At 40.2% G+C, this 25258-nt stretch overlaps 1 protein-coding gene across 1 annotated transcript; it reads right to left on the bottom strand.

The window, feature by feature from the left end:
• Positions 1-626: 626 nt before the first annotated feature.
• Positions 627-24581, bottom strand: LOC117230682. Its single transcript, XM_033488367.1, has 5 exons — positions 23899-24581; positions 22492-23036; positions 19757-20073; positions 14923-15231; positions 627-2913 (listed from the first exon to the last, which is right to left on the bottom strand). Exons 1-5 carry the CDS (start codon positions 24069-24071, stop codon positions 2452-2454), a joined length of 1806 nt encoding a protein of 601 aa, XP_033344258.1. The 5' UTR covers positions 24072-24581; the 3' UTR covers positions 627-2451.
• Between the last annotated feature and the right edge of the window lie 677 nt (positions 24582-25258).

The raw sequence follows: 25258 nt of genomic DNA, 5'->3' as shown, positions 1-25258 counted from the left end.
TGTACTTACCTTATTGGGTATGGAGAATGAAGTATCGGTTGCAGGATGCATGATATAGGATGTGAGATAAGATATATGAAGTATGGAATATGGAATAGAAATGTGAATTATGAAATGGGTTTGGGATAACGCATATGGGATAGTGAATACATGATACAGAATAAGTGTGTATAATAGCATGGAAAGTTTCAACTTATGAGTGTACTTACCTTATTGGGTATGGAGAATGAAGTATTGGTTGCAGGATGCATGATATAGGATGTGAGATAAGATGTATGAAGTATGGAATATGGAATAGAAATGTGAATTATGGAATGGGTTTGGGATAACGCATATGGGATAATGAATACATGATACAGGATAAGTGTGTATAATAGCATGGAAAGTTTCAACTTATGAGTGTACTTACCTTATTGGGTATGGAGAATGGTTGTGGGATGCATGATATAGAATGTGGGATATGAGATGTAGGTCGTGGAGAATGAGATAAGATTCGCCGGGCAAGAATCTGTTAGTGATTTAGTTAGTTAGGGCGACATTTTAAACAATTTGTAAAGAAATTTGTAAATAAATAAGTCGTCGGAACAAACTGCGTTGTTTGCATTAGTGCTCAAATATATTCGGATTGTAATTTACACAGAAAATTATTCAGTTTGTTGAACATCGAAGTTAATCCATTCTTGCTCTCGATGCATTATTCGGTAGTAGATTCTCCATTTTAATCAATTGAAGTCGCTATTGAAAAATGTTGGTAGCAGTTAATCCATTAAGGGCAAGCAATAAAGAAATGTCCAAAAGTTGTGTAAGTACAACGTTAATTAACAATTTATTAGAAACCGTAAGTAACGTAATATAAAGTAAGTTATTGTTTTTATCAAGGTACAAACAACGTATTAGAATAATATATACATTACAGACGCTACTACGCAAATCGAAGGCACAAAAAGAAAAACTAATTTATCATAATGCTATATAGTAGTTCAATTTCTTTAAAACGCGTATAATCGCGGAATCTAGATAAAAGAAGAAATAGTAACGAAAAAGATATTAAGTAAATTCTTTTTTATAATTACAATGTGAAAGATTAATGGACTTTATTAATGTGAACGGACTAAAAGGAAATCGCAAATGAAATATTGGGTTTGCAATATCTTTAATAAATCATTCGTCTCTAATAGATTGAATAGCGTTAAAAAGATCAAAACGCGCGTAAGTAATTGGTATTCGTTTCTATTTGCAAAATCCCCGCGAAGAATCTTCGATCGTGCAAACAACTGTGACTTGTTTAGCAACGAGAGCACCGTGCGCGAGATCGTGTGGCATTAAAGAATCTCATCACGCCGCTAACGCTAAAACCCTATCTCGCTAGAGGGTAAAGAGTGCGACGCGTTTCTGTTACATAAGACGGAGTATAAATGTAATTCCAGTTCCCCTTGGGAAATTCAAGACTGCGACGAGGCACGCGTGGAAATTGGAGCAGCCAGTGGCGTACATCCCACTCCACATCGTCTGCATTTCCTCTTCATGATCTCCACGACTCTAACTTACTTTCTGATTCTATCCGTTTATCTATTTATCATATTTTACTTTATCTTTCCACTTAAAAATCAACTTCTTTTTCTTTCGATTCGAAGCAGCATCGTAGAGGTTTACGCGTTTTCAATTGAATTTCCCAGCAAGAATTCCTTAACCGCACGTATCTCAAAGGACGTTGCTTATACGACGCTATATGCCTAACATACTGTAATCCATTAAGAACCAACGTTAATACAATATAATACACTTGAACTCAATGAATTCTACTGCATAGATAAATGTTACGATATATAGAACGGTGTGCGGATACATTTTGAGACCACTTTGTATAAAGGTGACAATGATAATTGACCATAGTATCGCATTTGCACCTTTCTTCTGTCTTTTTTTAACGTTAATTTTAACATTACATTTTCTGCATCTTGAACGTAGTTACTTCGTATTTATTTTGTTCTTCAACTTCTATATACCGTGTACTATTTCACTGTACCTGGTTTTCAATGGATTAATACGCGATCTAGTCATGCAATCCAGTTGATATTTATCACACATAAGTAACAATATCGCATTTGCATAACCATCTAGTCGCAACCGCGTGTGTCTCACAGCAGAAGTTAGACTTCTTAATGGACGTAAGTATTTTGACACTTGGCGATATTGGGTACCTTAGATCGAACGCCTTCCGCTCTTTCATTATAAATAATTCATTCTTTATCATCATACTTTTATGCTTTATAATATAAAATATCGAATAAAATAAAATTCGTTAAAGTTTTGCATAATAATTGTAATAAGTACGTAATACTTATGGCCAGTATACTTACGTATTTTACGTATATCTCGATTTAAAGCAAGGCGATTCGCGTGACTGGAAAAGTCAGCCGAAATCGACATACTGGTAAAAACGTGTTAATGTTAAGAAGTAAGAACGACCGCCTTGTGAAGGCAGGGTCCTTGACAGCCTTCCCTCAAACCGGGCCACAAAACTGTCTTAATTCTCGTACCATTCGGATCCGGAGAGGCGTGATGCCTCAGATGAATCTCTCGTCTGAATTCCAAAGCTTGAGCCACGTCGAGGACCAAAGGCGTGACACGCGCCAGACAGGCCCAGGCCAAACTGGAACAAGCATCGGCGTAGTTCTTCACCTCTACGCATCCCCGTAGACACGGAAAGTCGTACAGAGTTCTTTCCAGCTGGTTGACCACCTGTTCCGCGACCTCGCGGGAACCGGTTCGTGCACCGGAAGTCGCCAGCTGTCGCTTCACGCATTCTTCCAACTCCGGCGTTGCCTGTTCCGTGGCCGCGGTACCGTTCAGAATTTTCATCGCTTGCAGATACCTCGACGTCTGAATTATGCCCGCCAGCCGCCAGGAGAGCTACGGATCGAAGCGTTCAATTTACAAATATTTGCTTCGATGCGTGTACAATCGAGGAGAGAAATATAAGTGGATTGAGATGAAATTTAAAAATGAAAGATGAAGGGTGAGTTACCTAGGAGTTTAAGGCGAGATATTTTCGTTATTATTAATTACATGGAAAAATGTTTCGGATAAAAGTTGAATGGCTTCAAGGGGGGCATATTCTCATGTTATTTGTTATTTTGTAGATGGACGCGCTTTTTTGTAGAAGACGAATTTTTGTTCTTTAAATGGAATTATATATTTCTTAATACATCGATCAGCTCTGTAAAGGATTCTGTATAAAAAATTATCGAGCTACTTACGTCAAAAAGTTACTAGTTTGATAGATGTTTCAACTTTTACTTTGTGAAACTTATCGTATGAAAGACGCGAGGCACCGCTTTTGTGCTTGTTTTCAACAGATAATTAATTTCAACGTTAATCGAATAGAATACGCGATAAAAATACCTGTCCATTTATTTTTGTCTTCGGCTGTATACGGAGCCGTTTTCATCAAAAGTTAAGCTAATGGTACAGCTTTGGTGGAAACAAGAAAAAAATGTTTCAAACAAAAGTTGCATTGTTTCCTGGGGGACGTACAGTGCCGCAATCGATTTGTTGTTACTTTGCTTTTTTTATCGTCAGACGATGGTCACCATCAATCTTTTAAATTGAATGCCTGACGTTTCTCCGCGAATTCGACCAAAGTATCAAATTTTACTCAGAAACACGTTATACGATACAGTATCCAAAATTAATAATCACCGAGATATTTACAAACTATGCAATCGTTTTAAAAAGTATCCACTTTTTTCGCGTTCGTTGCGATATTCTCATTGTAATCGTAAGATTATAATCGTAAAGAACTGTTCGTTAATACCGTTTTCGTTATTCGTAGAATCGTTTGTTGCAACATATCCAATTGCAGACCGTTAAACGAAACTCGTGGAATATCTTCGTTCTCTGCTTCTCCTCCCTCAGTTTCCCGTAAAAATCGAACAAACTTGCTTTCGATTTCCGGTTAACGAGTTCCTTGCACGGTCCTCGAAACGCGGCCGATAGACGAGAGCCGGTGCAACCGTCGAGTTTTACAAGCTAGGAACAGCATCTCCATTTTCTTAGCGGAATCTTCCCTCTTTTCTTCTTGTAAGACCACGAAAGTCAGCCTGAAGTGGCAGTAACTTACGCGGGATCCGTGCTGATAATCCTATGATTTATTCACGCCGGAGAATGGATTTCGTTTTGACGCGCGTTGTTTACGATATCGTCACGCTCGGATTTTGCACCTCGAAGCGCTCCAAGTTTGTGAATTTACCGCGTCACCACCTCCAGTGGCAAACTTAACGATGTCGCGAGACGAGTGAATTTTTCAGCTGGAATTTTTCTTCTCGGAATTGAGAAAAAGAAAGACGCTGTCGTTTTCATCTGTCGATTACAAGAATCTCACCGATGACCAGATCGTTTCCACGGAGCAACTTTGGAACGTTTCAGCCAGCTTATCGCGATAAACCGCACCGTTCAAGGTTGCGAGATAGAAATTGGAAATTGCATTTTTTACGCCATATCCGGCACGATTGCGGTTACCTACGCTATGGCAGATATATTTTGTCGAGCAACGCGGTGAATTATCACCACGCTCGCGTATATATTACGTCCGCGATTATAACCGAGAACATTGGACGAGCGTTGAAAATATCCCTTGTCCTTTCTATCTTTTTTTTTTCACTCAACTAGCTAGCAATCTCATTCCATTCACGTCATTTTGAAAAATCTTCCATCAACTTTAAATTGATTTTTCAAATTGAATTTTTCGATTCTACCATTTTACGCAATTTAAATCGCCGTTTATTCGTTCGGCATTTAGTTTCTATGCGCGAATATAAGTTTTAGTCTGCTCGAGTTTAAAATATTTCGCAACTGTCGTCAAGGATCGTTGATTCAATGTTACATTAAACGTTGCAGCGTCATCCTGACAAATTTGTTATCGATGGAATTATATCGTGAGTATTTGTAAGTGAAATTCGAAGAGATTCTCTCGGAAAATTAGGCCACGCTGAAAATGTTACCGTGTCTCCGCATTTCCTGTTCAATTAATTTCCCATCGTAAAAATGTTAGTTTCCTATCGCAGAAATGTTTATTCTCGCGCGACTGTGCGTACTGCAAATTGCACGATACCAATTATACGTAAGCTGTTCCGAAAAACCGATGGAAAAATTGGAATCGACCCGATAAAAACAATTGAAAGTCTTCCCTGTACAATTTCCTAACTAACGATAAATATTGGCAAGTTGAAAAGGTAGAAACCGTAGCTTGTGAGCTTTCCTATTATCAGTGTTGTCAGTATAATCAACAATTGAGGATTTCTACGTTTTCATCACCTGCGCGAACGTATATTTCCAATAAATATCTCGCGTCTTCTATTATATACACTGTCAGTCGATAAGAAATACTACCTCAGATAATATGTTATTTATTGCTTTGATCGAAAAAACGTGTTGAACGAATCATGTTGCGTTTCAAGACACTGATCGGGCTGATGCAATTTTGTTTTCTACTATCTTGTATTTTCTCGCGTGTCAACGCGTCTCGATACTAAAACTCTAGTTTCTTCAATGGCACCTGTGTATTTTTTACGACGTTGGTCGATGCAGCTGGGCATTCTTCACGAAAAAATACAACCTATTGCTTAATCCCTAAAAACCATTAATTTGATATTTTAACTTCAATTTGTCGAGATTAACGCTTTACTGACCGCTAGCGTTTCAACGGCATACGCACGTCCGACCGGCAACTCAGGCGCAGATTCTTCCTGGCGCCGGCTCTGTTTCGGTTTACACTCTCCGATACCATTCTTTTCGTTCATCGCGAACGGCAAGTTTTTCAAATTGGTATAAAACTGTGGGAGCTTACGAAGCGACGCAACTGACGCAACTGAGCAAGGTACCTTCGTACCAAATAACGAATCACTGCTCGAATAATGTGAAATATTGTCGGTGACGAAAAGCCGATTAATAGGCTAACGGTCGGTAAGCGTCGGCGACAGAAAGCCGATTAATCGGCTATCAGTCGGTAAAGTGTCAATATATACGAGAGACGAGGCAAAACGCGAAGCAGAGTCCTCGCGTTTACGCTGTTAAATTTATCCAACGTTGCTGCCTGCACTGTGAACGGCTGTACGGATAGAAAAATGAAGAGAACGCGCATAATTACTTCATAATGGAGAAATACGCCGGAGGAAACGAAATTCAGCATTGGCCAAAGGACAGGAATTCCGCAAACTGGAAATTACCATGGAGCTAACTTCGTAACTAGCGTTAAGCCGCCAGACGCGGCTTCATCGGACTAAAAATTATCCCGTCGTCGATAAAGACGAGGCGTTGAATCGAGACTATTGTCCCTGTTGGCCCGGTTATCGCGTAATTATACCGTGCGCCGCCTCGCCACGTAATTGCAACCGACTACAATGGAATCGTGAAATGGCTAGTCCGTAGAGACGTCTTTCTTCTATTCGTCGAGTCATTTTCTCTGTGAGTCTTTGCGCGCGTTTACGTGGCTGTTGCGGCGATTCTGTTACCAGTCGAAAGGTTCACGCACGCATGGACCGTGTTTCACGCTCTATTCGGTTTATCGTTGTTTTTCCTCGTGACGGAAACTCGTCTGCCTTCAGTTCGCCGCCTCGGACCGTAAATCGGCCGCCGTTATTCATCGTTCCGGTCGAGCAACCGCGCTGGAGGCCAGAAATTTCACGATAATTTATCGAATTAGTAGCATCGACGAATTGGCAAACACATGCTAGTTGCGTATCGGGTTTTACGAATAGATCGCGGATTTCTGCGCATTTTTAGTAAATTGAAAGCGATCGATGTCTACCGTATAGAATGCACGTAATATGGCAAAATATATTATAGAAATTATTCGATTTTATTTATTATATAAAACATTCGAATCGTGATACTCTTGTAATATTTGGAAGATAAAATAGGCACGATAGGATGCAAAAGTATTTTTCCATATCGTTGTCGAAAAGTTTCTTTCGTTTTATAAGAAAATAGTGGACGAACAATATTTTCCGTTTTATATTATTTTATCGAATTACGTATAATCCATTTTGTTTTATCAAAGTAAAAATCACAACGCTTGACAGATGAGGTTTCACGTTTGTATAAATTAGATTCAGCTAGAATCAATCATACGATAATCGCATATTGTTCACGTTATAGTACAACGCTAGAATAATTTACTTATAATTCTCAATGAGAATTGTTAGTAAAATTCTTTCAAATAATAAAAAAAAAATGTTTGTATAAAGATGCATCGTTGTAAAAGACGTGTCTGTAAAAGAAACACACTTTTCGAACAACCTAATATTTACTGTGGCATTTATTACTAATTAATTGGCTTAATAGCGTAAGTTCAAATAGAATGTCAAATTTCTTAATATTTTCACGCGACTACAAATTATTGGTAGTGTAAAAACGAACTGTGGCTAACAAAAGGATTTACTAAACCAAAAAAGGAACTCTTCAAAACTTCAAATAAGGGCACGTGGAAATAATTTTTCTAGCCACTGTAGAGAGTCGTTTTGTTTTTCTGGAAAAATAAAAGAGCTGATAAGTACCGTTTTTAAAATGAACTTTTCGAATTAATAATAGCAACTCGCAACTCGTGGCGTGATTAGTTCAATTCTGCTGATCTGTTAGCTGCGCGAAGAATCGAGGAAATTGCAAGACCAGACGATGAAAGAAAATCACGAACACGTCAGTTCCAGGAATATTTGCCACAGAAAATTTTTATGATTTTATAACATACGTTATACGAAACTTTTTGAAATTTCATTAGCACCGTAGTGAGACGCGTGTCTCGTAACTGTACCGCTACGATCTGAAGCCACTTCGAAATTGTACTATATAAAAGTTACAAGACGCTCGTTGCGACATTACATTCAATGAAAAACTAGTATACATGGCGAACAAAAGTCTTCAACGTTATACAATTATAGTTAAAAGATGATCTTTCTAGATAGATAGATATCGCGGCTTATTAAATATTAGGTTGTCCGAAAAGTTTCTTTTACCGACACGTCTCATACAAACGTGAAACCTAATTTGTCGAACGTTGTGATTTTTACTTTGATAAAACAAAATGGATCATACGTAATTCGATAAAATAATATGAAACGAAAAATGTTGTGCATCCACTACTTTCTTATAAAACGAAAGAAACTTTTCAGACGACCTGATACAACGTGCAATCGAAATATTGAAACACCTCGGTGTTCTTCGCGAAGTGTATGTTTCCAATAAATATCCTGTAACTTGTATACACGTTTCCAGGTTCATTTGCAATGTTATCAGGACAATCGTGTCTCGTTAGGATCGTTAATTAGATGTGAAAATGTATTTCGTTAAAATACACAGTGTTAAAAACATTCGAAGAGTATTCGAATTCTTTCGTGAGCCACTGTCGACTTCGTCCACTGTATACGTACGAGGAATATAAATATACGTTTGATAGAAGAAATAGAGATTAAACGAAAAGAGGCAGAGGAAACGTAGGAGAAACGCCAGGCAGCAAACTGGTAGACAAAGAGAGAGTGGCTTTCGTCGCAGGTATTTATTTTAGTTCATCGATTTCCAAGCCTAGCGGTGTATGGAAGGCTACCTGTATGTATGCAAAGTAATAGCCCCAGGCTGACGGACTAGCGCCTCTGCCACTTGCCGGGTACACTTGATCGCAAAAGTGCACCCTAGTCACCCTCGTTTCCCTCGGCGCCCCTCTAGCGTCGGCTTTGACGTTAATGGTCGATCGATCGGCTGGGAGACAGGTGCGTGGTAGTGGTGCTGGCAAAAATAATCTTCGCCCGTACGTGTATACGTCATGCACATAACATTTTCGACTATGTTTCAAATTCGTCTACTATCTTCTATCTCTTCGTCGTCTATGGATAAGCGGTTTTGCAGAATTTCATTCGCCTCCGAGAAAGATTTCAAGAAACAGTCTAAGAACGATCGAGTTAGATACAAAGGCGAATAAGAAATTCTCTGAGCGAATTGCTAGCGAATTACGTTTATGGATCGTTCTTCACCGTGTTTCAAAGCCGTCTACTATCTTCTATCTCTTCGTCGTCTATGGATAAGCGGTTCTGAAAAATTTCAGATGCTATAAGAACGATCGAGCTCGATCTGAGGTGAATAGAAAATTCTCTGAGAGAATTGCTAGCGAATTACGTTGTATGGATCGTTTTTCACTGTGTTTCAAAGTCGTCTACTATCTTCTATCTCTTCGTCGTCTATGGATAAACGGTTTTGAAAAAGTTTCACAACTCTAAGAACGATCGAGCTAGATACAAAGGCGAATAAGAAATTCTCTAAGCGAATTGCTAGCGAATTACGTTGTATGGATCATTCTTGGCTGTGTTTCAAAGCCGTCTACTATCTTCTATCTCTTCGTCGTCTATGGATAAGCGGTTCTGAAAAATTTCAGATGCTATAAGAACGATCGAGCTCGATCTGAGGTGAATAGAAAATTCTCTGAGAGAATTGCTAGCGAATTACGTTGTATGGATCGTTTTTCACTGTGTTTCAAAGTCGTCTACTATCTTCTATCTCTTCGTCGTCTATGGATAAACGGTTTTGAAAAAGTTTCACAACTCTAAGAACGATCGAGCTAGATACAAAGGCGAATAAGAAATTCTCTAAGCGAATTGCTAGCGAATTACGTTGTATGGATCATTCTTGGCTGTGTTTCAAAGCCGTCTACTATCTTCTATCTCTTCGTCGTCTATGGATAAGCGGTTCTGAAAAATTTCAGATGCTATAAGAACGATCGAGCTCGATCTGAGGTGAATAGAAAATTCTCTGAGCGAATTGCTAGCGAATTACGTTGTATGGATCGTTTTTCACTGTGTTTCAAAGTCGTCTACTATCTTCTATCTCTTCGTCGTCTATGGATAAGCGGTTCTGAAAAATTTCAGGTATTCCAAGAACGATGGAGTTCTACGCGACAAGAATAAGGAATTCTTTGAGCGAATTTGGCGTGTAAATGGAGAAGAATTCGCGTAGCGTGTGTCACTCATTCGCTAGTTTACGATCTGCCATTTATCTCTTGAAAAATTTCATTTGCTTCTCGAGAAAGACTCGAAGAGAGACACCAAAAACGATTGATTTGGATGCGATGAATTACGTTACACGCGATTCTCTTCAAGTCGTGTTTCAAACTAGTTTACTACAATCTAATATCCGCGCTGATCACGAATACTATCGGAAAACTCCATTCGTTTTTTAACGAAGGAAGGCTCGAAGAAGAATCGAATTCCATGGAAAACGAATAAGAAGTCTTGAAGCAGAATTCGACGACGAGTTACGTGCATCCCCTTCGATCGCGTTTCAAATTCATCAACGATTTCCTACCTACTCGTGCATGAATGCATTCGAAAAATTTCATTCGTTTCTTGAGCAAGGAAAGTTCGAAGAAAAGATTGCGCCGTCTATGGAAAACGAGTGCAAAATTTTCCGCCACAATTAGCACGAATCACGCCGCCAGAAATTAGTAATTACTAGGGATGTTATTAGGAAGAGAAACGAAAGAGAAGATGCCAATTTTGCGAAATAGTATGCGAAACAATGAAAAATGTAGCGCAGGGGATGCAAGAAAGTAGAGAAACCTGGAAAACATCTAAAGAGAATACTTTACACGAGACTGAAGAAGGGTACACGTTACACATGAATGAAGCAGATACTGAAAAAAAAAAAAGGAAGATATTAGATGGGAGTAAAGCGAGGGAAATAATCACGCGAGGAAGAAGACACGACAGGAAACAAATATAGGGCAAGCACGATAAATACAGAGCGGTCGAGCGAGATGAAATCACCGGATAAAATATCTGCATTACTTGTTGCCGTATAAAGATAACTTCTCGGGAGAAAGTTGTACTGTTTCGAGGAGCGCATGTAACACAGGAAATAGCTTTTTCTAATGATCATTCTTTTACCAGACCTCGATGGCTGTGATATATCTTTGATAATAACCCTGTACACATTTATTTCTGGATATTTTCGTGCAGCGTGAAAAAAAGGAAAGAAAGAAGAACAAATTCAACGACCTATCATCGTGATCACTTAATTTTTAGATATTTCGAATTTTCTAAAAATTCCTCGAAACAGTGCAGCTTCCTCCTCCGAAGCTTTTTTATACGACTTTCTATACGACAAATAATGCAGATATTTAAATGATCCTATTTAGCTGCTCTGTCTTATGCATACAATATGCATATAAATAGGTTAATAGTAATTAGAAAAATATGCGAGGTGTATGTAAAATACATGGCACACTTTGCAATAGCAAAAGAAAAGCAAGTAAATAAACGATAATAAATAAAACTACTACTACTATTTAGGATGTAGATTTTGACAATGTATTTCGGAATGATAAAAATCCAAAAGCTATGCTGCATTCTGGCAAATTAACAGCGGATTTTTCGTCGATTTACTATCAAAGCTATCAATTCGCCAGTTGATAACAAATTTACACGGTTCCTTCGCGGAGCTAACTTTTCAAAGCGTTAACCACGCAGGCGAGGTTTCGCTGGCTCGGGCCAATATTCCGGAGACTGCGGTTTTCCAACACCTTTGACGACAGCCGTTTTCGCTCTACGACAAGAGCGTACAATACCAGGCAGCAGGATGAAACACGTTCGGTCTGGCTGGCTCGTGATCGAACTACTTTCGAGGTGAATAACTTAATTGCGAAACCGGTCGATCTCGCGTCGCGACACGTTATTTCGATGGTCTAATTAGAAATTTCCTGCCGACGGATTCGTCCTGGCAAATTTCAACGTGTTTCAGCGTCGATCTCTGACGATCTTCCGGGTTAAAGCGTTCCGCGTACGTTTCCAATTACGACCATTTTGTCAACCACGAGGAATTTTGCGCAACACGTTTGTTCCTTGTTTACGCGATTCCAAAACGAGCGAAACCGTTTCTCTTCAGCGTAACGAGCTTCGTTTTCGACGTTAAGGGCTCCAGGCGAACAAAGGAAAATTTCGACGAAATTCTGTTACCAATTTTCGTCGCTTCGTTTCAACGCAAACAAAAAAGGATACAACATGGAAACGATTTTTCACTATTTTCATAGACGCAGCTCTGTTGCGAGTGAAATCGACGGAGGGAGAGGAGAAGCGCGAGAAATTACGAACACAAAACAGCAATTCTGGAAAACCAGACTTTGTTCCGTTCTACCTTACTGCTCGAAAATACGAAATCCCATCGTCTTTTTATAAAATGTAATTTAGTTACGAAACCCCAAATAGAAAGATTCAGCACGATTTCATCCTTCGTCAGTGAGATTCAAATTTTATTTTAAAATATACTATACGCCTATTCGAGTGATTTTAATGCAGTATTAAAAAGAACAATTTAAATTTCATATAACATAGGACCGTTAATTTTACAAGAAGGCGTTTTTAACGAATTAGTTTATCTTCCAAAGTATTCGTTATCGTAAAAGATATTTCAAGTAGGACGTCTTACGATGACTGACAGATTTGCCTAGAAGCATCTGCAAATGTTTAATTTAAAAGATATTTCGATCTTAATTTCGTCAAATTGAGCGTATGAAAAGCAGAGGAAACACAGAAGCTCTGTATTATCTTGCTTCCTACCGTAAGTTTTACAACGTTGAAGTTAAATCATCCCCTCAAGTATCCTAATACGTTTTTGTGGGGAACTAAAAGACGCATGAAATGGTGTGCGTAAAAAGATATAAATTCTATTAAAAAAAAAAAGCAAAGTCATCTTGAAATCTGGAAGACACGTTCATCTAGATAAGATGCGTGACCATCACGAGATGTCTCGCTCGAAACACGGTAAGTTTTACTTCAAGCAGTTTTTATCACAACGAATACCTTGCCAGATAAATCTATGGAAAAGTCAAAATGTACATGTACGACACTCTGTGTATTTTACAAGCAGTAACATTCGTATATTACAAATCGATCAAATCGTTAAGGTAAAATTTATAAACAGGCGCGTACCTTCGTTTCCAAACGATAATTATCCTTCGTTTAGTTCTCGTTAATTAGTTTTCCATTAACTCGGATATTTTTTAATAGCATTCACGCGTTGTATTAATAATTTTACCAACGTTCATGCATTATCGCTAATTTTATATTGTATATTTATAATTATATCGTGTTACAGTTCGACCAAAGTATCAACGTACGTATGTGTTCCTGAACGGGAATATACGTTCGCTGCACAATTTTAACAGACCGATTCCATTCTACATAGATGGGCGCTAACCGAATGTGTGAAGAATACCACCATTTTGCGAGAATTTTCTCGCGTGACTTTTTTCTATTTAAATGACACGGTCTAGCAAGCGAAAATAACGAGACACGCGAGACTACATTCGTAAATTCATATTGCTCGCCTGGATTCGTTGGCAATTTTTATCAAGCGCGCTACCTTTAAAATTCAATTTCCTTCGTCAGATGTTCGTAGAGCGGCATCTTTGGCTTCGTGATCGCATTCCCTTCTCACAATTTCCCTGTTCCTCGGCTACTGCTATAAGCGCTTGTCCACGAAATTACTCGGCGAGACCGGTCGAATAGCGAACATTCGAGGGAAATAGAAAAAGAAACGAAATTGGTTTGGGCAGCGTGACAAGCATCGCAAGATACGGACCATTTTTCTTTCGGTCACAGCTATTGTAGCTATCGAGTTTGGTGGGCGGTCTCTGAATTTTAGACGATGAAGTATCATTTACACGGAATAATCCATTTTAATAGCACGTGGAGAAAAAGATAAGATCGTGGAAGAAAAAAGAGTCATTCGATCGATATGGAAGAAGCGTAGAATTATTTCCAAATTTTTCAGGATCGTACTTTCATCTAGGACATTTGTTTACTTTCTACACCGTCCGCGACTCGATGAAGAAATTACGGACAATTTTATTCTTCGTGGACATCGGAACTACGAATGACAAAGCGAATGATAAAATAAAATCGATCTTTAAAACGCGATAAGAAGGCTGACGTACGTTGTTTCCGAAGGTTGCGAAACTATCGTATTTTGCTATTTAAAGTGCTCTTTATCTTCGAATTGCTTAATCTTCGAAACTATCGGTCAGATAAAGAAAATTCTTTTGAACTGATAAAAAAAAAAAAACTGTTGGTGTCATTTCAAAACAGATGTTTGAAATACATCGACGTAACGACATAACCGACGTAAAAATAGAAATTATATCATTGCTAAGTGTTTTTGGTAAATGATACAAAACAATCTACGTTTACAGTCTGCGAGCACACGATCTGAGTCTACGTGTTGTTAGGAGCATTTGCTGCCAGTCGTTAACATCAATCTACATGTTCGTTAACGCCATTAAATAAATAAAATCCGGACAAAAATTTGTTTCATAACGAACACCGATACTGAGGTCACCTATTAGGTCGTCCAGAAAGTTTCTTTCGTTTTATAAGGAACAATGGATGCGCAACATTTTCCGTTTTATATCATAGCAGAATTATGATCCATTTTGTTCCATCAAAATAAAGATCGCAACGTTCGATAGATTCGGTTTCGTGTTTGCACGAAGATGCATCGTCCGTAAAAGAAAGATACTGTCCGGACAACCTAATACCTGAAAACATCTCTTTATATCGTCATGCATCTCTTAAAAATCTCTCCAACGATGAAAAAAGAAAGACAATTACGTTTTAATCGAAAATGACCAAAAGGACACAGCGGGGTAAACGGTCTCGCTGTAACAACAAACCCATCCCTTTAACCGCTCAACGATACATCTTCCCTCTTTCGCTGTTCGCCTCGCTGGCTAGTCGTCACGTTATTAATTTGTCCCTAACTAGGGACACTAACGCTAACGACTAGTACTCAACGAGTGATTCAGTCTCTTTGACGGGCACAGATGCAAGCGCATTAAGGGTGGCGCGGTATGATTATACCTACTTTGCATAAAGTGCCACTTACCACGACCACCGAATAGAGTATCTTGGCTTTTAAGTCGGTTGCGTCCTTCAGAGGTTGCAGAGCGTCCAGAGCGTCCAACGTATGCAAATGCGCCTGGTCGTAGAGAGCCGCGTATCTTTCGGCCAGTCGTTCGGCGGTCGCGTCGTCGAATGTTAAATTTGGAAAAGTCTCCTCCACCGTGAGAATCGTGCATCCGTTTCTGACCGATGGTTCCGGAGTCGGGCTGCAGCTCTCGTCCGTGTGATAACCAGCGCTGCTGCTGGATTCCTCGTCGTAGTCGTCCGGCAAATTTTCGCTCAGCTCGAATACCTGCGCGAAAATATTTCATGCGTTCGGACTTTCCATACAAACTCGCTATCACTCGAGCTGATTCTCTATTCGACCGTGCAAATTTTTAACGAATTTCGGCGCTCTTTCTCCGCGCTGTCCTTTCATCGTTCGCAACTCATCGGTCGTTTTTCAATTCGACTTTTCGATCGGTTTCGTTGCGCGGAATGTTGGCGCGGATTACGGCCAAGTAAAAGCGACAAATGACAGTTTTGCGGTGTAGGAATACGCAGCGTTTCGAACTTTCCAGGTCTGTGTGTATAGATAAGGCAGAGATATGTGTGCAATATGATATATTATATGGCTGTGTGTGTTTCTTGCTCAGCTTGTATTAATTATCATGCAATCTTAATATAGATCGTTAGACGCCTCAATAATTTGTCACTATGATGAAAATTCATTATCAAAGTCAGTCTTCCGTTGCGCATATATGCTTATGAGAAATTTACGTGTCGTAGACACGTCCCAAGCGAAATTCTTCGCATTATTAAAAATTTCTGAACTCTCTTTACTGTGGTTGACAGACCACAGAGTGGTCGGTGCTCCTAGTGCATGGTCAAACCAAAAAAAAAAGGAAAAAAAATTAAATTTGCGAGGGATAGCGTTGCTGAAAGGGCGCGCGTTTGTGAAGCAGCTAACTGTGTAATATCTTTCGCTGAGAATTTTGGCGAAGTTTGCCGATTGAGATACGGAACACCTCGTACAGACAGCAAGTACAGGGTGTAACAGGAGAAAATTTGATCAGAAGTATGCGAAAACGAACGATCGAATTTCTAGAAGTTAATATCGCAGTATCATTTTTTATCATGTGCCGAGTACGACTTTTGTAGAGTAAAATATTCCACCACACACTGGTTCTATTCTATGAAAAGGAAATACGCCCCGCTTCTCTGCCATTTTTCTCTTTTCGCGTCTCTCGTGTATACAAACTGAAATATTTTCGATTACTTTTCAGCATTCAAACGGAGAATGTTAAATAGTTCGTTTGACGTTCTATCAAAAAGTTATAACGCTAATAAGAAATACGAAATGGAAAATACGAACAGATTTACCATTACGATAATTGTAACCACCAGGTGTTCAGGTTAATGTCGATGAAAGATTTTGACGGAAATAAAAAATTGAATTTATTAGAAATCCTACGAAGCACGTTTCGATTACGTTCCTACCCTTCCTGCCTATTTGTTAAATATTTTATTGTTCGAGTTTCAGAATACGTCCCCTTTCAGAATCAGCCACAGTGATACGAAATAAATAATAGTTTGTACATAATATAAATAAAAGTCTAGTGACACGAAGTCAAACAATATCGTAGGTTTAGGTATCGTCCTTTTTGTATTTTCTATTTTCCTCATAACAAACGAACGATACTGCAGGTCTAGGTAGGATTCTCCTCGTATCTTCCATTTTTCTTACAACTTTTCGGTAAAACTGCAAATGATGTGATAACGTGACACTCTTCTCTTGTTTATACCCATAGAATATACTAAGAAAACTGCGAAGATACGAAACGCTCTATATTACAAGGGATGAACAATAGAAAAATTTATTGAGAAGAGTGATATCGATCACTGTGATATTAATCAACCAGCCACATGTGGTGGGAAAAGTGGCTGACCGGTGATGCTACGAATTTTGAAGATCGCAATTTTGTATCCTTTCTCGAAGACGTGTATCGACTTTCTACGAACGAAACTCGACAGGAGGAAAACCATACGACTGATTGTATTCGTTCTAGTGACTTCTGAAATTCGAGTGTACCATTGACATGATCTTGAGAATCTGCAACATTTTCTATTTCAGACATATCCTTTCGTACGATAAGCGAGAGTTTAGTAGACGTAGATACGTCGACGTGGACGTACAGCGGGCTATGAATCATAGCGATCTGAGCGAAACTTCGGTGAATTTCAGTGAATCGTGTTTTTCGATATTTCAAAGTATCGTTGGATCAACTAACAAAAAATTTCCGATTCCGTGTTACAACTCGCTATAATATCGATCAATTTTTTATCAAACGATGGCGATAATCGAAAGAGGTAAGCTTTGGCCGAACGCTTTTTTCCTATCTCTTGCAATTTTGAAAACCGGGAAATATCCGAATTTTCAGCAGCCAATTTCATCCCCTTAAAAAGTGAATTCACGCAGCAATAAAAATTGCGCAACACACGCCTACGTATCCTCTGTGTATCCCCAAAGTTTCGTATTTTCTTCAATTTACATCGTTACAATTCTCTATAATTATCTACGTAGTATAATTTTTCCGATTATGTTTCACAATTATCTAGGAGAATATAAAAATTCATCGAAATTATCAAGCTTCTAAAAGTAGTTTACCAAGTATCAAACAATTGAAATACAACCTACGAGTCATCGAACGAATCTGTAGCGACACTCGATGCTTCGATTCCGATAGCTAACCACATCGCCAAAGGTATATTAGCATTCAAATTTCATTCGGTGTCTCAAGTACCTACGTACGTTCGATGATTACCGGCGGGCCACGGAAATTGATGGAACCGTTTCACCGAATCCTGTATTATTCATGGTGTACGTAACGAGATCGTGCCCTTCACGGGATGATTTATGCGAAATCTGTGCACAACGTCTTCCAGCAAACGCTTCCGATGAATATTAAGTACGTAATTGTTTGTAATTAGTCAGTAACTCCGTGGAAGATTGAATTAAAATTAAGAAGAACGACAAAATCTTTTAGATTTTAACTTTCACGACGACTAAACGATACAGATATCGGTGGTTCTTCGTTCGTTGCGGTTCTACTCAGAAGAGTCAGAAACTTCTCAATAATAAAACTATACCTAGAAGCAAGTTCTTTTTGCAAGTTGCACGCAACTGGCGTGTCCTTCCTCGTGCAATTTTACGAAACGATTTATCGATAGAAGCAGAAAAAAGGATATTAGACAGTGTGTGACCGACAATGTGGAACACAAAGGTTATTTAAAATAGAGATAGTTGCGAAGAACGAAAGAAACGTGTAGCTTCGGAGGCCGCACTCTTTCACGAGCAATCCGTTAACGCGTGTCGTTGTTAAGTGTGTAACTTCGATCGATAGAACGAGTCTGCATTTTATTAGATAGGAAGATATCGCAAGCGGCACGGTTACTGCAAGTAGACTCGTGTAATTCAAGATCGCGAGTGTCCTTAAGGGACGACGCGTGACCGGAGACTTTGTGCTTTGTGGATTCAGCTTTGTCCATCAACTACGTCACTGCTGAACTCGCTTCTCGTGGGACTGCTTGCGGTTACAACAGTTCCCGTGAAACTACATTATATTATCTCCTTGGCGAATATTTCTCTGGCTTTCGGGCAAAATATTAGAGAGACCCGTATAAAATCCTATGTATAAGATTCTACGTCTGTAACTTTTTTAACCGGACCTACGTGTGCATCGAGCTTTTATCTCATTCGACTTTATTTCATTTCCGTGATTTTATTTTATGTTAATATAAGAAACATATTCTTTAGCATTGTCCATTAGTTTAGTGCAAATGTGTCAAGGTAGATAAGTTGGATGGATAAAATTTACTTTGAGAATACACTCGAATTTCTCAAACAAGATTGCATCTGTATAGTACATACACGGTGTCTGCTCATCGTTGTATTTTACATATTAATTACAATAATATATATATATATAGAATATAATAATTAGGTGACTACGTGTTTAAACAGATGTAAATTCGTTGTACAGATACAATTTTTCTTGTATATGATATCACCGATATCTGTCTTCAGGGTAATCGATGGACTTTCACCAGTTTCAAAATTTGCGAATCGTACGATTTATTAGATTTTAATTATTCAGAATCGACGTTTTATGCCTCAGTCCAATTTTGTTTACAGACATCTATAGGACATTTGAAAAATGTAAATGGAGCACAAGTAGATAAATTAAAATCACTATACTATCATTATGCTGGACGACTGCAGTCAACGCATACCTGCACCACTATCAGATTCTAACGTTGACACGAGGTTATCCATTGAGAAAAGAAAGCAAGGTCACAGCAATTTCTTCGATCTTGGATTTGCACTTTGATGACAACCCGATATACATGTAAAACTATTATTAATTTAATAACACTTCAAATGTAATGGCAACTCATGAACACATTATCGAATCGCGTTCAAACGACTCGTTCACATTATTCACTGTCATATGTTTTCCATTATTATCGATGCCTCGACTGTTTCGACAAGCTACAGATTTGTAAATGGACCTTTAAAACGAACGATCATGCGATTCCATTTATCAACGAAATTTCAATCGATCGAAACGGACAAAAATATTTTAAGATCTAAATTATAAATTGTCCATAAGAATTGAGAGATCGCGTCAAAATTTGTCGTCTTCGCAATTTCATTAAAAAATGATCTTCGAAATAAACGCTGCAGTTAGATAATTTTTGTAGCCGCTGCATGCATACGAATGCAATATGATAAATTTCTGTGTTTTGCTGAAAGCTAACGTTCGAGGGAAACTTACTCGTAGATTATCCTGGTTCATCAATTGTAGTGCTAGCTCGCAGCCTCTGGAGAATTGCAGCAATCTGGCGGCTAGCGGTGGATTCTTCGTATTCCCGCCGAAAGTGGATTTCCTCAAGGCTGTCCATTGTCTGAGAGCTTCCTTGTCCTGTTCGACCCTTCGCTTCAACTCGGATAACAGACTTTCTAAGCTACTTGGGTCGCCAGCTTTCTCCAACGTGTTCAACAAACTCTGATTATCGATCAACCTCTGCTGAATCTCGCTGTACTTGAGCGAAAGTTGCCTCTGATGCGACGCCGCCTGTACACCTTGGTCCGCTGAAAATGTCAAACGATTACTTTCCTTTCAATCTGTACTTTATACGAGAAATCTATGATGTCGCTTAATCGGACCGCCACACCACCATCGAATAAAAGTATAGTTTACAATTAACCTGTATATTTGGCCATGTTAAATTGGCCTGTGATTCGACGAGCAAATTAATTATCGATTTCAATGAATTTCAGCGCCGGTATTTATTCGACGATTAACGCGAATCGAGCGAAAGAGCGTCGATTTCATATCCATCGTTCGACGCGTTACTTGCTTTTGTCTCATCGGCTGCTATTTCTCGTAAACGATATGCACAAGGCTTTCCAGGTTTCTCCTGGCGAAGCAAAGTTCTCAGTCAGTGATCTCGATCGCGACATATATTCTATGAGCATAATCGAGCAAGAAATATACGAAGAACACGGGCGACTGAAAAAGTTTCGTCAAAAGCTCTTTGTATTTCATTTCGTATTCCATGTTTCGATTATAACTTGCTGATAAGGTTTCGAGCGAACAAACGAAACTTTCACAAATAAGCGTTACAGACTACAAAACATCTAATTATTTTATTTAACGTAACACTTTAACGTAAAAGCGAAGTTTCGTGAATAAATTTTACAAAGTACGCGTCACCTAGTCGTTCTATTCAACGGAAAACTGCAAGAAAAGGTGGCTACAGATCGCACAAACGGAGTGACCTTTGAAAAATTTCGACAATCCAATTTTTCAAACCGATTTTCATCCCGCTCAGAGAGATCAAAAAACCGATATTGGTCTAACAGGTAAAGCGCGGATGACTCCACGCTGGTGTCATTAGCTGAGCTGTTCCCGGTAGCGGATAACGCCACTCGCCATTCAACGTGTTAAGGAGAGAAAAATTGCAGTCAAATGGAATGGCAACGAGAACACGACTAAACAGTCAGCGCGTTAAGGACGAATAAGAGCAAAGAGACAGGTACAGGGTTGGAAACGAGTACGCATCGTGTTTTACCATGTCGAGGCCCGCAACGATGACGATGACGTGGACGAGTAAACGTGCTTTCGTGTAAACGCATTAATGTCCCATGCATCGGCGTATTTGCATTGGGAAATGTAACGTGTCCGGTGCAGCTGCGTTAAAATCCAATACTTCACGGTTCAGCGGGCCTCTAACACGGCCGGATATCGACGCGGACATCCGTTGCCAGCTTTTCACCGAGCAAAAGTTAACGACTTTTGTGCACCGACGCAACACTTTCGCGCACTGCCGCGTCTTCGTCGTCGCTGGCTTCCACATCTCGACTCGAGAATGCAATCGTTTTCTTCTCACCGACGCCGTCCCCTCGAACGGTTCTGGAAATTGAATCGAAACCATTTTTCGCGCCGGTTCTTCGCGATCGATTCCTGCAATCGTTGAAAGCAAACTCGCAGCGTGTCGTTTCAGATACCGGCTGACTGTAATCGGATCTGGAACAGCGTATCGCGACCCATTCAATCGTACAAACTTTCAGACTTTCTCTCGTGAAGTGATCCGCGTATCTATAATCCACATCGTCCGACCACGTAATATATTCCGACCGAATAACACGTGAAAGCGTGCACGGCGCGATTCCTTGTGGAAAAATAAGGGAAATATATGGAATAAAATTTGTTCGTTCTCGGCTTAGTTTTCGAGAAAGTCGAGCTCGAAAATTTTCCCAAGTACAAGTATACTTGAAGGAAGCGTGGCTAATTTCGGCCTGGGCAGGACTTGGTAATCGACAGGAGATTATTCTACGCGCGGAAACGAGTAGAAAATGTAGAATAACGTTTTCCTGTTTCAAGCTTCATTTTCGAGAAAATAGAGTTTCAACATGTTCAGTTAATAATCCGTGTGGTACACGCGCATGACGAATTTTCGCATTTATCTTTCTCCCAAACAAAGAGTCTTGCGAAAAGAGTTCACGCTACGTTTTCCACTTATCTTTGCACGTAGGCTGACCTCCTGCCTCCTTGTTCGTACGGTGTTTTCTATTTATCTTAATGTGTAGCTTCGCTCTTCCAAGTATCATGATCTGTCTTATATATACCCTGTATATATATATACGTTACAATTTCTTTAAACAATTTCTGTAACTTAATTTTTCCAACTTTCATTAAAACGTATATAGTAGTAATAGGTGCACGAACTTCTCGATACACTGTTTCACACGCGTATACATATACCCATGAAATTACACGTACAATGTTAAACCCTAAGACACCTTGTGCAATATATGAGAACCGAATTCTACAGCGGCACTACCACGAGATGGTAACAGCGTCGTCCAGGCTTGTCTGCACCGGGTCTAAGCCCCCGACGCGGCGGTAAAAAGAATTGCCCGTTCCCACGCAAGTTCCCACTCGCGAAACGATATTTCGTCATTACCCATAACGAACGTTATCGGTTAAAAATCGCCATGGATTACCTCTGTGAGTTCTCGCGTGTTTGCCGAAGCTCTCGATCTTGTGCACGGCCAACTTGTACGCCTCGATTCTGCTCTCCAGCTGCTCCTTCAGCGCCACGGGTAAAGGCACCAGATTCGAGGCCCCGGCGTTCTCCAAATTGCTTGGATGACAGGATGCCACCAATCCGTGCTTGCCCAAACCTTCCACCGCCCTGTCCAAAGTCCTTTTCCTAGCGGCCAGGATGCTCCTCGCGTTAGGAGCCAATTTGTTCAGGGAGATCAGCAGCTTGCACCAGATCCTCAGACGGAAATGATCCTGGCTGATCGAGATCAGATAGACGATCCTCCAAAGGACTTGCTCCACTTTCAAGATTTTCGCGTCGTTCACGTTCAACTCGACGAGCCTCGAGTAGAGAGCCTCCAGCAGGGACAGGCTATGAGGAAGCGTTTCGATCAACAGGTCCACGGGAATGTCCGGCAGAGTCGTCCTCAAGGTATAGTGTGGCAGTTTCATGAGAAAAGCGGCTGCTTCTCTGTATTGTCTTCCCTCGTACAATCTAAGGAGCCTGTGTTACACAAAGACGTGGTATTCAGAGATCGTGTTCAAGCACGGAGCTTGCTTTCAGATATGTAACAGTTCGCCCGGTATTATTGGGTAAACGCCGAGTGTCTACGAATTTAAAGGACAATACAAAGTGGCTAGCTTCAGCATGTTCCCCAGATAACAGATCACCTGACACGTTGGTATTTCATTGAAATTTCCGCGAATATCTCTACTACGTCTTGCTGTAATCGATGACCCTGTCTCTCTGTGTATCTACATATTCTATCGCGACGCACCGCAGGGATGCAATAAAGCCGTTCCGTTTGTCCAACCGATCGATATAACCGTAATCGTAGCGGACTCTGGCACGCGCGATAATCCATTTTAGACCGCGAAACGAATTCCCTAGATACGCGAATTACACGGCCGAATCGATTACACGCTAAGCGATCTTTTGTTTCCTCTACGAACCAGGTTAACTCGAACCCTGTTGTTCTCCTCGCTTCCCTTTCGCGTTTGTACTTTCTCGGATGTTTTCCTTTCTGACGCTGGTGCACTGTATTTTTGAAGACTGTGTATGGGTTAGGCAAAAAGTAGCAAAGCTCGAACACTAAAATTCATTAGTTAAGAACTGCCTGTATTTTAATATCCTTCTGTGGTAAATTTTCGTATTCGTTTTTTCGCATTTTCAGCTTGCATTGCGCTTCTATATTTTTACGTACTTTACAATCCTTTCGCATACTAATGAGAATCCGTATGCTCGTATATGGAATAAACGATAGTAATAATTACATAGAAAAACTTGAGCGAAGGTTTCACAGATATCTCGACTAATCTCTACGGAATTACGAGCGTGAATTAACAACAATATAATATTCGTATACCTTCTCAGAGCCATTCGTGGATTCGATCCCTCGTCCTCGGGCAAACCAACTTGACCAACTAGAAACTGAGTACCAGGACCCCACACGAGTCTTTGAATAGGATTCCTAAGTCTTTCCGGTCTTATCCTCTCGCAAGAATTCAGTCCAACCAGTGGCATAGTTCTTCTACTCATCTTCGCTTTCTTTTATTCTTCTTCTTCGTGTCTCTTCCTATTATCGTCTCCTACGAGTAAAAATTGTCGTTCACAAATTACCGCTACAAGATCAACGTTGCCATTACATGCAAATTATCCTTCGCACGATTTCAAATCCAACCACGCAGATCATCCGCCTTGTGCGATCGATCTTCCTCAATCTCGTTCGCTCTTCGAGATTCTTCTCTTCTAAATTTCGCTTTCCAACACTTTCACGATACTCCTCGCGTTCTATTGTGATACGACTTACACGCTCGACTCGACTGTAACCTTCAACCTGTACGTTCGAATCGAAAGGATTTTCCTGACTCCTCTCCGCTATCTCGAGTTCCGATCGAACCTCTCCGTTTCACGCGTTTCCTCGCCTCGACTTTGCGCTCGTGCCGCCACTTTCTCCTAGATCTGTTCGGTCAGAGTGACTCCGTCCATTGAGAAACGCGCGGATGAGTCACCTCTCGTTGGTCCATGCTCGTTGCTTTCTTCGCCACTCGTCGATCTTTCTCGCTCGTCAACACGGTTTTCTCTAACGACCGATCTTCCTGCACGAAACTCGGGCTGGCCTATAGCCTCGAGGTTGACCGACCCACTTCTTCTCCCTCGACGGACATGGACCTGCGAATGGAATAATTTCGGTGAGCCTTTTCCGACCTTCGCCGACCCAATCCACTGCGTTAAAATATTTTACGCTCGCTTCGACGAACGATTTTCACGGACGCGTTCTATTCTCTTGCTCGGAAGGAATTTCTTCGATTCGACTGTTTCGCAAAATGTTTCGCTCGAGAAAAATCGGCCGACTTGCTGCCGGTCGCGATGTACGTCGTTCTCGTGCGTCATTTTCTTTCGAATTCCCCTCGCGTGGAAGAAATTTCACATCGGTTGCGATCTCATTTGCTGGATAATTTCGAAACATGGGAATTCGCAGGTGTGTGCGATGCATAGTCATGACGAGCGGAGAATAAATAGCAAACTCGTGATAGAATGTTCGCTCTTTTTTCAGCGAATCGCGAGTTTATTTTGTCTGCCGGCTTCGCGCTTTTGTACTGTATTGCTCTGCGGGGAATTCCCTGTTATTTTTGACGGGATATGGGATGGCTTTCATCAAGTACGTTCTTTAGTTAGCATTGCGTAGAGCGCGGATTTTTATGCAAATGCAAAAACCCAGAGAG

This window comes from Bombus vosnesenskii, unplaced genomic scaffold (genome assembly GCF_011952255.1).
Source record: "Bombus vosnesenskii isolate JDL3184/JDL3185 unplaced genomic scaffold, Bvos_JDL3184-5_v1.1 scf7180000013267, whole genome shotgun sequence".
In the NCBI taxonomy this organism is placed as follows: domain Eukaryota; kingdom Metazoa; phylum Arthropoda; class Insecta; order Hymenoptera; family Apidae; genus Bombus; species Bombus vosnesenskii.
This window is presented reverse-complemented; position numbering and strand designations above follow the sequence as displayed.